We start from the raw sequence: 16843 nt of genomic DNA, 5'->3' as shown, positions 1-16843 counted from the left end.
TATCTTTATGCTCATAATAGTTAACCATGAGAAAGTAAATTTTCTGACATCAAAATGTGCTTTTGTATAATGACTAAGAGAATAAAATCATCTCAGCTATTGTAAGCTAAAACCACGGGAAGGTATATTATAATAAAAAGTACTGAGACCTATGAGACTCTAGAATTGAATTGGAAAAGTAAATGCTGTAATACTTTGAGAGAGAAATCTCTCAGAGTATTCAAGACAGTTTAGGAAAAAGGTAGTACTTGGTTCAGATTTTAAAGAAGTGTAGAATTTTGAAAGTCCCAAATAACTGCAGTAACCATGTCAAAGGACTGATTGATAGTATGAAAAATCCTGTGAAAATGCTATCAAATGCAGTGAAGATGGAAGAAAGAAGGTAGAGAATGTGCCTGGAATACTGTATTAACAGGAGAAAAGATTAGAAGTTAACATGGGGTTAGAATTAGGAAGCAAGCTTAGAACATCAGGCAGAAAAATACTTAATTGATGATATGATACACAATAGTTGTCGGTATGTTTTCCAGCAACTGTAAGACGTAATAAAGCCTGCATTTAGAGATTAGATGGCTAACATTTAATTCTTACTAAGAGTTTCCTATATACTAGTTCACTTAATCTTCAAAAATATCTCTGAGAAGTTGCTGTTATTTCACCCATTTTACAGGCACAAGTCCTTAAATCAACTTGCCAGCTCACCTAGCCAATAGGGAAAGAAGTCATTCTCCAAACATAAGCAATCTGTAGGAAGAGCCTAAATGAAAAACCTAGCCTTGTACACTACTCTACAGCAGAAAGGTTGCAAAGTGAGGATACCAGAGATAGGAAAACAAACAAATAAAAAACTGTAGGATATGGCCACTTTCAAGGAAAATATGAGATTCCCTTTTAGAAAGATATTTGCATAATCTGCACATTACATAACAAAAGGTACACTGGTCTGGTGTGGTTGAGTATATAAAAAAAGCTGATAGATAATAGGATGAAATGGAAGCTTGGAGAGAGATTCAATTAGAGAGAGGAGTAAAAGCATCAAACTCAAGATGTCCAGTGAGTTATTGATAGAAGGTATGTATATACCTTACAAAGTAAAACAGATTTTATAAGTGATGTGTTATGAACGTCAGTCTGTGTTTCAAAGTTCAGAGTTCAAATAGATTTGATCATTGCTATAGAGATTACAAATAAATCTAAACAGTAGATTCAGAGTTTTAATGGAGAGAGGAAAAAAGCAGAATAATTATTATAGAATTTGTACATAATTCAGAGGCAGGAAGACAAAAGTAGAAAAGGAAGAGAATGATCTTATATGAAGAAACAGAAACAAAGAGTGCAATCCTAGAAGTTAACAGGAGGCCAGAACTCAAGGAAAGAAAGGATCAAATGTTCTCAGGCAGATGAAAATTAAGAAAATAATGATTCGAGAACATGGTCACCAATAATTTTGAAAGTATACTTTGAGTAGTGTGATAAAGAAGGGGGAATTAAATCAATGGAGTGCTTTTCCTTCTTGTTTTTGAAATAAGAATTATCTGTGCAATCTTTTACAAGGAAAACGGGAGATTCAGGCTTCCCAGTGTAGATTCAAACTCAAGGAGGTGTGGTACAACAGAGATTTATAAAAACTGTCAAATGACAGCGCACTTTGTAAGCCCCCTACATGTCCATAGACTAAGACTCATCATCAAAATCCTTATATTGGTCAAGGTGTATGGTACATTTAAGGCTAAGCTTCATTGTGCTCTCAGATTCCTACACAACCATGTTGACCTTGTCAATTTTAGTTGTATGAAGTAGGTGGAATTTTGTTTAAATAGACTGTTTCTTTTTTCTTCAGTTTACAGATTATTTTTAAAATGATACTGGCATACGTATATCTTTGGCATACAGTAGGAGTCAAATATTTGAATTTTGTGTAAACCTAGAGAGCCAAGTGTCTTACTGCTGCCTCAGAAATACTTAGGGTAATGCTATTTCACAAACATATGAGTTTTGGTACTGGTGACTTCTTATTTGTGTACCATTAAAACTCATTTAATATTACTTTGTTTAACTGACTAATAGAAAATTAAGAAAGCTATTGTATACAAGTGATTTTTGCAAAAAGAATTAAACTGTTTAATTGAGAATGATGAGAAAATCATTTCATATTAAGTGTAGAGTTGGAGTGCTCTAATACCTTCCAATTCTGAAAGATGGCATTATCATTTGAAATAGTCTAAAACAGTTCAGAAACCTTATTTATATTTTATTTTTGCTCTTTATTTTCAAGGGATGTCTCTGGTATCTTCATGCTTTTTATGGATTATAGCTGCAATCTTTCTTACCAGTATTTTTGACCATGATTCTTAACAGAGTAGTGTGCAGCCAGCAAGTTTATGCAGTCTTTCAAAGAAAACTGAAAGTCAATAGCAAGAGCTGCCATGAATGTACAAACTACCAAAGCACTGTGGACAAGGGTCAAAATTCTGCACCATTTACAAAAGATAATTTATCACTTGACATTATTAATGTCAGTTGATAAAATGTTTAGTGAATATTGTATAACATAACACAGGTATGCTAAGCAGATTAATGCAGGAACAGAAAACCAAATACCACATGTTCTCATTTATAAGTAGGAGCTAAACATTGAATACACATAAAGAAGGGAACAATAGACACCTGGGGCTAATTGAGGGTGGGAGGGGGGAGGATCAAAAAACTACCTATCAGGTACTATGCTTATTACCTGCGTGAAGAAATAATCCGTACACTAAACCTCCCACAACACACAATTTACCTATATAACAAACTTGCACATGTACCTCTGAACCTAAAATAAAAGTTGGAAGAAAAAAACTACAATTTAAATAAATTTAAATTTCCCTATGAAACTAACCATAGAACACCAAAAAGGAATTATGGGTTTCTTCGTTCCTATTAGAGAACTAGTATTAAATATCATCATTCAATTAATGATACCATTATTTCCTACTCCCATTCTTGAAAACAGTGATCCTTCTGTAGCTTGTAAGAAATGCCTTCAGAGAAAATAAATTTAATGAATCATTAAAATGGCTATACTTGACTGGGCACAGTGGCTCATGCCTGTAATCCTAGTTTGGGAGGCTGAGATAGGCAGATCACTTGAGCTTAGGAGTTTGACACCAGCCTGGGCAACGTGGCAAAACCCCATCTCTACGAAAAATACAAAAAAAAAAAAAAAATAGCTGGGCATGGTGGCACATGCCTGTAGTCCTAGCTTTTGTGGAGCTAAGGTGGGAAGATCCCTTGAGCCCAGGAGGTTGAGGCTGCAGTGAGTTATGATCACGTGTCTGCACTCCAGCCTGGATGACAAAGTGAGACCCTGTCTCCCCCACAAAAAAATTGTTTGAATAGTCCATATTTTAATCATATAATTTGTTTACATTAACTTTATAATGTATGCTTCTGGTATTTCCAGATATAAAATAATTTGTACTTTTTCATAGTATTTAAAAGCTCAGAAAGAAATGACTGAAATATTAAAGATGGTAATGTTTGTTTTATATTTAATAAGTAAGAACAAATCAAAATATTTAAATTAAAATAGCAGTATAAAAAGGAATTAAACACTACATATATTTGCATATAGCTGTAATAACAAAGTCACTTAAAGACAACGTTTCAAGAAATAGCAGACAAGCATATATATTTCTTCCACTAGTCCAATTTAATATCAACATAGTTTACTTTTCATGCCAGACACAAAATCTTCCATTTTAGGTACTTACATGAATTCTTGGAGGCTAATTTCTGGGTTTCAGAAACATAGTAAAGCTTACTACTCCAATACATTTCACCAAATTTTATTCTGGGTTTTAGTTGATGATGATGGTCTGAAACTAAAGCCATTTTCAGATTCTCTGCACAACTGTCACTAAAATTCTAATTCATTCTGTTCTCAACTTACACACACTTGCATAATGCAAAAACATGAGAATTTCTTTAAACATGGGGAAATGATTCTCTTTAGGCCCAATTACAAGCAAATGGTAGCAGTTAGTGGGAAGGGTGGAAGCTATTTTTAGTATGCTTCTGGTTTTTAAGGAAGTTTTAACTTTACTAGAAAGATAAGTTTTATGATTAAATAACAGAAAAATAATTGTCACAGGATATTACATAAGTTATTGGCACATGACTGGCTTAGACAGTAAATGCTACGAACCAAGCAATTAAAGCAATATGAGAAGTAAATGGTATTAGAGTTCTTCTTCTAAAGGATGGATAGAATTTGTAAAATACTAATAGCTGACATTTATTGAATGTCTGGTTTGTACTAACACTGTTCTAAGTATTCACATTTATTGATCCCCATAACAATCTATCAGGATACATAAGTCACATGAAAATGACAAAATTCAACCTTTTTTGATTTTCAAAAATACTAATTTTGTATGGTTCAATCTAACATTGCTGTTATAATTTCACAGATAAGGAAAGTGAGGTACAAAGAAATTAAATAACCTGCTCAAACTTAAATGATTGTTATTATTAAGTGATCAAATTCATAGCATCTAATTTCATTGTTGGCCACTTCAGTCTATGCTTTAGGGAAGAAGCCACTATACTTTGTTAGGGTGGCGATAGGGTAAAAAAATCTAACTCATAGATTAAAATCTGCTAAACACACATCTGTCTCTTGATAGTACCTCGTAAAGTCCTCAAAAAGTGAAACAAAATGTTTTCTACATTTGTACTCTACTCCATGCATAGCAAGACATGAAGGGCATTTTAATAATGAAAGTTGTCAGTCATGTAGATGATTATTGTAGTTGCATGAAAACAGTATTCAAGTGAGTGTATGACTACATATAGGATATCATGGTCCCAGCAAACGTCTGTTTTCCAATTAATGTAGCAGAATAGAAATTTCAAGGTCAATGCTTTCAACTCAGCTATAGACCATGCTATGTGAGAGTCACCAGGCTGAAATCCTGTTGTTATTGGGGCTGGGTAGTCTGCATACCTAGAGTCAGGGACAAATATACACGTACACATTAGCCAAGTGATAAAATCTTATACTGCTTTTTCTGTGTGCATACTTATCAGCTTTGTACTTCAAATTTAGTAAAATATTTGCAAAATCAGCTAGATAGTCCAAATCTAATTTAAAATCAAGTTCTTTTAAATTCACAAAGGACATAACATCTTTTGTTTCTTGTGACATATTTAGTCTTGGTATTCAAGGAGTGACTACAATTTAATACATATAGTAGTGGTAGTATCAGAAGCATTGTATTCCTACTTTGACTACTTCAATATTTTTCTCTGTGTCTCTAAACAAATCATGATGCTATGGAAACTATACAAAATTGAAGTGAAAGGACCTGATTTTTCTATTATCTGCTAGTAAATTTGTCACATAACATTGAGTCAGACATCTCTTTTCTCTAGAACCCATTTTCCACCTCTAAAAAAATGGATGGGGTTAGATGGTCCCGATTCTAACAGTTGATAATCCAATACACTCATTTCAACCCTGTGTTTCACTTTTGCCTTATTTGTTGCAAGAGATATTTTTTAAGGGAAAAGTGATTTGTGGTTAGAAAAATGGTCTCATACACATACAATGTCTTTTGGTGTTTAGATGGACACTCATTGTAGAGTTAGGAAGGCATTCAGTCCTGTCAAGTACATTCTGTCACAGACTCTCTTCAATTCTATAAGAATTGACTGAGTTTCTTTCATTAAGAGATATTAGGTCGGTGCAAAAGTAATTGTGAATTTTGTCATTAAAGTCGCAAAAACCGTAATTGTGTACAAACCTAATATGTACCTTGAGAGGCACTTGATGAATAACAGGTATTGTTTGTGAGCATTAAGATTCTAAAAGTGTGAGGATAATAATGTGTGTGTTTGTGTGTTCTCCCTTCTTAAGTCTCTTGAAATGGAGAAATCAACCATTTTCAGCTTCTATTTAGCTTTGAGCTTCAACATCCTCATCAAACATATTTACATTTAGAAGAATATCCATAATACTTTAAGCAATTTTGTCTTACTGTTAGACTTAGTGTGGAAATAAGTCTTTTTGGGAGCAAATAAAAAGTTTTTCAAGGACAATTTGTTGTAAAAAGTAATAAAGATTCCATCACTCTAGCAGGTCCAGTGTACCCCGTATAAGTGGATTACAGCAGCATTGGATTTTGTAATTCCATTTTAACTTGATGCCCAGTTCTTCTCTAAGGAATTCCCTTATTCCCTGCATTAAGCAATAAGTAAATATCCTGAAGATATGAAGCTTAATTTGAGTTCTACCAACTAAGTGCAGAGGGTGACAGAAACAAAACAAAAAAAAAGACAGTCATAGCATGGTGTAAAGGAGGACTAGTCTAAGGGTCAGGGATGAGGATTTTTGTCATGAATTCACTACTGTTTGCCTAGGCTGTCCTTGGGCCAGTTGTCTGGTTTCTCAGAGCTTCAGTGTGCTCTACTGGAAAATGTGATCATGTTCAATGTCCTTTCCTAATCTGTCATTCTGTGAAGTGGTGCTTCCAGGTGAAGGAAACAAATAGGTCAGAATGTTCCTGTGGTCATGGTTCTCTTTAGGCTCATTTTCCATGAAATAGTTGCATTCCTCTTCCTCTAGCACACTCAGGTTAAGCTGGAGTTCTTTAACCTGGGCATTCTTCCCAATACTTCATTGGAAATACCGCCTGCTTCAAAATCACCTTTGTTTGCACTATCTACTACAGTGTAATAGACTTCTGGCTCAGAGAGTGAAAGCTGTGGAAGAAAACTAGAAGAATATTTATGTTAACTCCCTTATTTTACGGATAATGAAAGTGACCCTAGGGAGGGTTGATGACTCTCCACCCAGTCCCAAAGCTCCTAAAGCAAGGAATCGAGTTCCTAATACAGGATTTTTAATTCTCTTATTGGTGTATTTTCCACTTGTCTATTTTTAGCAAAAGGAGTATCAGTGATTTTTAGTGGATTTCACAAAGGAGTAATAGTACAGCTTTCTTGTCCTGTTTTTTTCTTTAAAAACTACAACCCAATGATGGTGAGTGAGGCTGTTGTAATTTTTAGAAACATATGCTAATGGGTTGTTGCAAATATAGTGAAAGTTAGGGGCTGTATGCAGTGGTTCACACCTGTAATTCCAGCCTTTTGGGAGGCCAGGTCAGGTGGATTGCTTCAGCTCAGGAGTTCAAGATCAGCCTGACCAATATGGTGAAACCATGTTTCTACTAAAACTACAAAAACTAGCTGGGCATGGTGGCTAGGTGAGAGGATCACTTGAGCCTGGGAGGCCGAGGTTGCAATGAGCCAAGATTATACCACTGTACTCCAGCCTGGGTGACAGAGCAATATCTTGTCTCAAAAAAAAAAGGGGGGGTTGGGGAAGCCAGATTGAGCAGGATTTTGAAGACGTGATGTCAAATTTGTGTTCTTCATGTAGATATTTTTATTTTCTTAATGTAGTAAGTGTTAAGTGCCATCCCCTGGAGTGTCTAACTCTTGAAGGAAAAGAAAAAGCTTCCTATACCACTAGATTTTTCACTCAGTTTTTGTGTTTGGTTTCATCAATCCAGCTTAGGGGCAGAGAAGAAGTTCATGTTCAACTCAGTAGAACTTTTTTGAACTTCGGTAAAATTTGCTTAATAAATCATGTTGACTGTTGCAATATTTTCAAACGGTCACTCTAAAGCTGCCAAAGGGTCACTTTAAAATTTGCCTTAAAATCAATAGTCATGTCTTCACTATTACACACTGATTCTCTTTGTAAAAGGCTAAAAAGACTGCTGTGATAATAATTTGTTGAACACATTTCTGTTGCAAGTGTATGGCAAGGTTGCAAAAGTTCTCATGAATGAGGCACTTGAGCTTGGTCCTTTTATTCTGGCTGACTCCAGACTACAAACAATCGCCCAGAAGTGCCTGTACTTACTACAAAGACATAACCCAAACTTATTTTCTTTTTCATAGGAAGTTGTCCTTGAAGAAGGTACAATTGCTTTTAAAAATTGGGTTAAAACAGGCACAGAAATTTACAGACAGTTTTGGATCTTTGATGTGCAAAATCCACAGGAAGTGATGATGAACAGCAGCAACATTCAAGTTAAGCAAAGAGGTCCTTATACGTACAGGTGAGTGAGTCCCCACAAATACGAGGTACTCTTACCTTGAACATATATTTCTGAGAAGTCTTCTACTTGAAAAATGTCACTGTATTGAAATGTACTTATTATTTTCTTGCCAAAAATATACTTTAAAATAGTTTTCCTATCTGTGTAGCATCCTAATCTAAGAATTTAATGATTTTAAGATATTTATTTTCAAAAAACTGGAAGATATATACATTATCCAAATATTTATTAGACAGTATATAGAAAAGATAAACATTTTATTATAAACTTACCGGTATCAAATAACTTCCCTATGTTTATGAAGTTAGTGTTTTGTTATTGTGGCATATATTCTCAACAACTCTGAAATATTCCTGCTGAGCAAAAAAAAAAAAAAAAAAAATCAGTTTTCACATCTTGAAATTTAAAGCATATTTTAACAGTGGTTCTCAAAGTATAGCTGGGCCACAGCAATGTGCTGGGCCAGCTGCATCAGCTGCATCAGCATCAACAGGGAATTGGGAAACAGGCAAATCCCTACACCTCATCCCAAAACAAATGAATGAAAGAGTTGAGGCCCACTAAAGAGTTTTACAAACCCTGGGTGATTTGAATACACAATTTTTGAGAACCACAGTGCTCAATTCATTTTTCCTAGCTACGGTACCTACTCAGGATTTATATTCAAATTAACTTCCAGGTCATATAGATGTTTACATTGATCTATTTTAGTTTCACTCTTATATTTTCTCTAGTGTTGAGACTGAATATTTTTATCTTTCCTCTGCCTCCCCTAATAGTTTAATACACTTTTGAACAGAATCTTAGAGTATTAGAACTAGAGGAAATGATCAGCCAGAATCTGTCATTTTGTGAATTAAAAATGCCTGATCTAGTGGATGTGAGGTCACTTGTCTGTGTTCACACAGATGTAGGTACTAGTAACTCCTAGATTTTTATATACATTTTCTCCTATTTCAATTGTAGCCTCTATCTTTTTCACAAAAAAGGGAAAAAAAGGGGAGATTAAGGTGCTAAAAACATCACCTTAACCAAGGATTAGGAATATATTTATGGTATCCATATGGAAACATAGTTATGTTCTGCTATAGAATTCATTACCTAAATGTGTATTTTCCCTCACGGATAATCACAACTAGTTATACATCATGATTAGTTCTTATCATAAAATTTTGTATTTCCAGTGATTTCTTATAATTTATAGTTTTAGTATCTTTATCTGTTTTGGTTATCAGATGATTGTATAATTTTCTTTCCTCTCTAAAGCATTACTATGCTTCCACATTGAAAACTCACACTCAAAATAAAATGAAATAACAGGCATGTCGTGAGGGTGGTGCCTACTACCATAGCACATGACATGGAAGCCACAGAGGGCCTCGGTGCATGTCCTGTCTTAGCAGTTTTACCCGAATCTCCTCCTTTTTTTTTTTTTTTTTTTTTTTTTTGGAGACAGGGTTTCGCCATGTTGCCCATGCTGGCCTCAAACTCCTGGGCTCCAGCAATCCACATGCCTTGGCCTTGCTAAGTGTTGGGATTACAGGTGTGACCCACCATGCCCGACCATATTTTTCACTTTTAAATATATTATTTGGGATATGAGAAAACATGTTATTGAAATAGTTCTCCTCTGGTAGTTGGTAACTAATCTATATTTTTTTCTTAGAGCTTTTAACCTATCTCTCTAAGGGACAAAAAGGGAATGTGTTAGGTATATTTGATTTGCTTAGAGAGGCAATGGAGCAAAGACTGGAGAAGAACAGTTGCATTTACAGCTAAATTTTAGATTCCATAAATAGCTCTTTCTATGACAATTTTAAAGGGATTCTTGATTAACTATAGGTCATCTTGTCTCATGATGTCACCAAAATAGTCTTTTATTGTTTGCCTGAGTGCCTTAAATAATGGAAAAACAACCAATACCTTTTAGAAAAAAGTTAACACTTTGATAGTGTTTGTGTTGAGCTAAACATGCTTTTTCATAATTAATTATACCCTAAATCCATCTGACATTGGAAGTATGTGAGAATGTCCTTCCTCAAACAGAACCACAGGCTTTATTTGGCCAATGGCTGCTAAAGTAAGATATGACCTGAATCAAAGCACAAAATTGCTCGGGTTTAGATCTTATGTGTGTTTCTACCTACACCAACTCTACGAAGATGCTGTAATTCCTTCAGAATATCCTTAGATCCATAATTCATTTTTTAAGTTACTTTGCTTTGAAAAGAACATAAAGTAATCTTGAGAAAAGTCTAAATTCCTTCCCTTGACCTTATAAACAAACACATTCCAAAACTTCCATACAATCTAAGTTTTAAACAAAAAATTCAGTAATTATGTTCCCTTTTTAAAACAACATTCTAAAGACAGGGCTGTTTAAGGATTTTTCTTTTAGTGACTGCCATCTACTGGTATAATGTTGTCAGTACCCGTGACAATCACGTTGCTATTGTTTTAATATATATGCATATTTCTGAAAATTAAAGTACTTTGATTTGAAATATTAGTAATATGCACACTAATTTAAAATACAATTGTCCTGAGTGCTGTTTCAGATTTTTATATTCTTTGTATGTCTGCAGTACTTCAAGAATAATAAAGTTTTAATAAAATTATATTGAAAATATATTTCTAGCCAACTTTGAATCCTCTTTTTAAAGAATCTGAGACATTTATTTAGTAAATATATTTACTGAGAACTCATTATGTACCAGGTATGATGCTTAGAGCTACAAAACACTCATAAACTCCTACCCTGTAGGAATTTACATTTTTATCATAATGAAATAAAAAGGGTTTTTAAAAAATTCAGTCCAACTGTTTAAGTCTTTACCTTGGCTATTTACTCACTTCACAGACATTCAAATATGACAGTGCAATTATGATGTATATCTTATTTCTTCTCAGTGAATATCTTCCACTTGTGAAATGTATTTTTCCTGTAATAATCACCCGTCACTACATTCCTAAAATGTAGTTGGTACTTTGCAGCCTAGATATGTTAGAGTCAGGAGATTAGAACTAACAAAAGTATTCAATATACTTGAGGGGTTGGGGAGGTTGTTCTATAACCCTTAAAAATGGAAATGATATTCTCTTATCTCTAATTCTCATTAAAGTACTGAAAAAGGGAAAAAGCAGTGCTGGATAGGTTACGTATTTTGATCATTCTTTCTAATATAAGAAAATGTGCTCTAAATATTCCCCAGCTGAAGTCCTTGTACTTTCTCCTCCTTACCCTCAGGATAAAGTCTGTCATTTGAGTATTAAATGCAACTGTTTTATGTTTGAGATCTTTCTTATTTCAGCTGCTTTATTTCCACTACTCTCCTCACCTCTTACTCTGTAATCCAACCACACTCAAATATCTGCATTTCCCAAAATATATTATGTTCGTTCTTATGCATGCTACCATCTGCCCTACTTTACCTAACTAAACTTCTATTTGTTACATAGACCACTTATGTAGACTTGTACTAAAAAGTGTCTTAACCCTCACCCCTACCCTGACCATTCTAAATCTGGATCTGGATCTGTTTTGTGTTTTCCCATGGAGTCTCCATTATAGCAATATTCCTTCTCCCTCACTATTTTAATTTCCAGTTTACCAGTTTAAGACCCCTTCTGATTAGTTTGCTAGAGACCCTGGCTGATTTCTCATTTTAACACCATTGCTTCCATAATATCTGGCATATTCTGTATGTTCAAAAATCATTTGTTGAATGAATGAATGACATTTGAGATCTAACGTTCACATATGACAAATGTTTTGAATTTTGCTTACTTCTGTTTCTTTAGAGTTCGTTTTCTAGCCAAGGAAAATATAACCCAGGACCCCAAGGACAACACAGTCTCTTTCCTACAGCCCAATGGTGCCATCTTTGAACCTTCACTATCAGTTGGAACAGAAGCTGACAACTTCACAGTTCTCAATCTGGCTGTGGCAGTGAGTAGACAAACAACAAAGTTACCTATTTTAAAACACTCTAGAACTCACTGTAATTAATCCTATCATTAGAATTATTAGGTTTTACTTATTTTTCCATTTTTGTCAAAATGTATTCCCATATCATTATTTTGAATGGAGGCATGGTCATTTGGAAAGTGAAAAAATCATAAGAATCAACTGCATTAGAAGACCACTTTATTTTTTTCATTATTTTTTGTTGAAACATTCTCTATATTTCAATTTTGTAATAGATTACAGGAAGATGCTTAGGAAACAAGTATAACATTTGTTTCAGTATGTCTTTAAATGATAGACTTTTAAGTATGTAAGCAATTGTATAATAAAAGGTTTCCAAACGCTGCCTGTGAGAAATCAGGCAAATTTTACCATAAGCAATAAACTATTTCAAGCTTTCCAGACAGTCTCCATAGCTGTACCAGCCTGGCAATAACCTTTAACCAAACAAAGCCAAAACAAACAAACAAAAGCACTTTGCAATTTGTTGCTGCAAAATGGGGAGAGAAAAGAGTATATAAACTTGATTGGAATCACAACTGTCAATATAATTTAAGGGAAAATAAAGTCGATAAGGTTGACGGTGTCTATTGTTTGGAAAGTCGAATTCTGCTGTTTGCTTGGAGCTCTAGACACCACACCACTGAACCAACATAAAACTCCGCCGAGAGCTTGCAGTGAGCCGAGATCACGCCACTGCACTCCAGCCTGGGAGACACAGTGAGACTCCGTCTCAAAAAAAAAAAAAAAAAAAAAAAAAAACTCCGCCGAGTCTCGCTATCCGCCAACAGGGGGTGCCGTCCAAACTCACGGCAAATAAACGGCATTTGGTGCTCACCATCCGCAACACGAGGGCGTTTATGTGGATGAAGTACAATTTTTCAGCAAGCTTAGCAAAAACCCTTAAGGGGCAAAAATGAACTCTGCATTTTAAGAAAAATAGAAAATGAAAACACAAAATCCTAAAAAGTATATGAAGGCTCTGCATCAGCACACTGGCATGAAACCGCACATCCTAATTCTATGGGAAACGATCCTTGCTTACCGGAGGTGCATGTCAAAGTTCAATAGCTTACCAATATCTTCTTGAGAGTAGACCAAAAGGAAACAGAAAACCCACATTTAAAAAAGAAGCTTCTTTGCCTAAACATTTTCCTGAAGCTGAAATTGAAATGGAGAGGACGTCAGTTGTCCTCGTCATAGTCCTCTTCGTCCTCCCCAACCTGGGACACTGGGGTCTTCACCCTGGAGATGCTGTACGGAGACCTGTTGGAGCTTGTGGCCAGCATTTCACCTGCACCATTGGTCAGGTCACTGGCAGAGAGCCTCGTGCCATTAGACGTGGAACCTGCCATTGTGATGAACATGCCTGTAACAATTGCCTGCACCATTTCTGTCACGTATGGCTCCAGAGCCTTTCGGACCAGACCTCTGGCTTTTTGTTTGTTTGTTTGTTTGTTTTAAGTTCTGGGATACATGTGCTGAACATGCAGGTTTGTTACATAGGTATACGTGTGCCATGGTGGTTTGCTGCACCTATCAACCCGTCATCTAGGTTTTAAGCCCCGTATACATTAATGCATTAGATATTTGAGAAGACCAGTTTAAGTGTATCATTAAATAAATAGAGCTTAACTTGGAATATCTTCTTCTTGTGGCTGGCACTGAGGCAAAGAAATGTAATCATCTAGGAATCAGACAAATTATACTTTGAGTTTTGGTAGGATTTGGCAGTAATTTTAAAGATAAGCTTCAAAAAGTCTTGTATTAAGCTCAGTATTAGTATTTAATCCATTTATTTGTTAAAATCTAATATTGTATTCCTGTCTTAAACAGTGACTTTTTTTTCTTGTAGGCTGCATCCCATATCTATCCAAATCCATTTGTTCAAGTGGTACTCAATTCGCTTATTAACAAGTCAAAATCTTCTATGTTCCAAGTCAGAACTTTGAGAGAACTGTTATGGGGCTATACGGATCCATTTTTGAGTTTGGTTCCATACCCTGTTTCTACTAGAGTTGGTATGTTTTATCCTGTAAGTACCAAATATGAATGGCAATATTATTACATTTTAATTGAATTAATTCAATGGCATTGGCAAGGCATAATTTTATAATTTAGCTCATTAGTCTTATTGCTGATCTGGAGATATATATCCTAACTTTTTAAAAAGTCCCCTTCCCATTGTAGCTTCAGCTTTCCTAGTTGGGAAATTCATCTGAATTTAACAATTAAATTTAAACCTGAAGATCAGATTTAATCAGGTTTCTACTCATTTATAAATATACAATTTGTTTTAAATTAGCTGGTAAGCTAGTCTGTAAATCTTTGAGTGCTGTTTTTGGCTTTTATTTCCCTTTTCACATAATCAAGTTTAATACCATATTTTTATTTGTTTTAAATATACTCCTCACTCCTCCTTTTCTAGACCTCTTACACATTTAATTTTTACTGAAAAGTTAGCCTAATGTTCACATCTCAATACTGATAAGCTAATTGACTTCATTTTAATGGGGTCTGTAAATAAGAATTTTTAGTAGTCCACAATGTCATGAGATGGCAGCTTGAAGATTAAGGAAAATGTGAACTTGGTGGTATACTTCATTACAGCTTAATGTTTTGAAGTACAAATAGGATAAGCTAACTATTGAATTGGAAGTTTGACTATGACTTCATTTGGCACTATATGTGAATATTATGTTCTCTAGTTCATTGTTTTACTTTTAGATACTGTTAGGATGACATGGTTATGCATCAATCAGATAAGAATGTAGAAAGCCATAACGAATCAAATTCGTTCTCATTTTAACTCAATACTCATAGCTCTTTCTTTGGCTAATGCTTTAAATTGTGGATGCCTAATTTTTATCATTTTAGTAACCACTTATTAATGGTCATAACATTTAGAATACCCCTATAAATCATTGTTCTTATAGGTTTGTTCAATGTCCCTCATCTCAACATAGTAAGAATAGTGATCAAAATGCCCTCATTGGCTTAATGATGACAAAGAGTGCTAGAGTTCACATCTTGTCAGCTTCTGATATGTAGCTTCTTTGTCTCAGCATCTAGCACTTATTTCTAGGCACCTTTCACAATTTTTTTAAGGCCAATATTTTTAAAAAATGTATTGCAGATGTATTTCAAGTCATATGAGTAACCAGTGATTGAGAAATGTGAAAGTAAGTTATATATTGTATAACTTTGAAAAAATGATTTGTTCTAGAAGCAAATTTTTCCCATACATATATTTTCAGTACAACAATACTGCGGATGGAGTTTATAAAGTTTTCAATGGAAAAGACAGCATAAGTAAAGTTGCCATAATCGACACCTATAAAGGTAAAAGGTAGGTATTCGGGTAAAATGTGCATGTGTGTTACTAGGGTACTCTTAAACAGGAATGGTATTCATTTAACGTCTCATAAGACACAGACACCAAACTATAGAACAGACCTGGTTATAATTCAGCTCTGGAAACTCCTGTTCTGCTAGGTATTAACCCTTTAGTTGTGGCAACTGGTGCGTTCACACCAGTGCATAGCTGCTGACTATCAGCTCCACTTTAGGGTTTGGTTCACCTTTCTGCATAGGTTATGTTACATAAATCCCCAAAGGGACTATTTTTTTCATCTCTGCTACATATCCAGCATTATAATACAATTATTCTTACAATTAGATACCATAAATGAAAAGATTTAAAAAAAAATGATTGTCTAGTAGATGGAAACTTTTTTTTTTACTTTTTAAATCGAGCAGATCAAATTCTATATTCCAGTGCCATGACCTAAATGTGTCTATAAAGATGGAAGCATGGAAGCTTAATGAATCCAGGCAAGTGCTTTCATGACCTTCCCCCTGCAAACAGTCTTTATCAATGCAAAAATGGAATGAATATTTCAAGTGCAGTTCTACAATGTACATACAAAATGTGAAAATGAAGACTATGCCACTTTTAAAGTGGTAAAATAAAAAATCAGCTTCCTAAGCCATTATTTCCTTATTTTTCCCTAGTTTTGGTCTATTCATCTAAAGAATTTATAATTTATCATAAATGTGAACTAGGAAGAACCCTAATATCAGGGGAACGAACAAGCTTTCTTCTCCATAAAGTTAACATTGTGTTTTAGACCAGTTTTTTTTCTGAAAAAGAATGAAGTGATCAAAACCAAAAGACACAAAATGTTTTTATGAATCTAAAGTAACCCCTACCTCAAACTGAGTCTATCTAATAATTGCATTTAACAGCTAAAATATTATTAGTGGATTACTTTTTCTTCTAAAGAGTCCACAGTTACATGTTTTTAAAGAAAAGTCAGTAGACGGAAAAAAACACTTCTAAATATTCATTTAAGAGGAAATCACAGCAATTTTTTATATTGAGACATAACGAACATTTCACTAATATTACAGAGATGTGGAGGGGAGTTGCAAAGAGCTCCTAATTAGAGTAAGAATTTCACATCACTTTAAGATTATAAGGTTGATTTAACTCATGGCAAGACTGAACATGATTAACCACTTATTTTGTTTAAAAACTATGCAATGGCTTGTCTTGACATGTCACTGTTAGGAGTAGAAAAAAAGTTTTTCCATCACCAAAAAGGTGAGGATGCAGGGGAACTATTACTATTGTTTTTATCACTTTCAGATATATATGGCTTATTTAAACAACAAAGTATAGATTAATAAACTCTTTCCTACTTTAATGTTAGTCCATGTGAGAATTAAAGGGGGGAAGGGGCAGGAATATAAATCA

At 34.5% G+C, this 16843-nt stretch overlaps 1 protein-coding gene across 4 annotated transcripts in view; it reads left to right on the top strand.

The window, feature by feature from the left end:
- The window catches only part of CD36 (CD36 molecule), a 74350-nt gene that overhangs the window by 49117 nt on the left and 8390 nt on the right, over positions 1–16843 (top strand). For all 4 annotated transcript variants that reach the window (XM_025378671.1, XM_025378673.1, XM_025378670.1 and 1 more), the window contains 4 exons: positions 7957–8117; positions 11919–12066; positions 13940–14119; positions 15342–15433. In XM_025378671.1, coding sequence (XP_025234456.1) covers positions 7957–8117; positions 11919–12066; positions 13940–14119; positions 15342–15433 — 581 coding nt within the window. The remainder of the gene's footprint in view (positions 1–7956; positions 8118–11918; positions 12067–13939; positions 14120–15341; positions 15434–16843) is intronic.

The sequence above is a fragment of the Theropithecus gelada genome, chromosome 3, assembly GCF_003255815.1.
Source record: "Theropithecus gelada isolate Dixy chromosome 3, Tgel_1.0, whole genome shotgun sequence".
Taxonomy (NCBI): domain Eukaryota; kingdom Metazoa; phylum Chordata; class Mammalia; order Primates; family Cercopithecidae; genus Theropithecus; species Theropithecus gelada.
The sequence above is the reverse complement of the archived record's forward strand: the minus strand, read 5'-3'. Positions and strand labels throughout refer to the sequence as shown.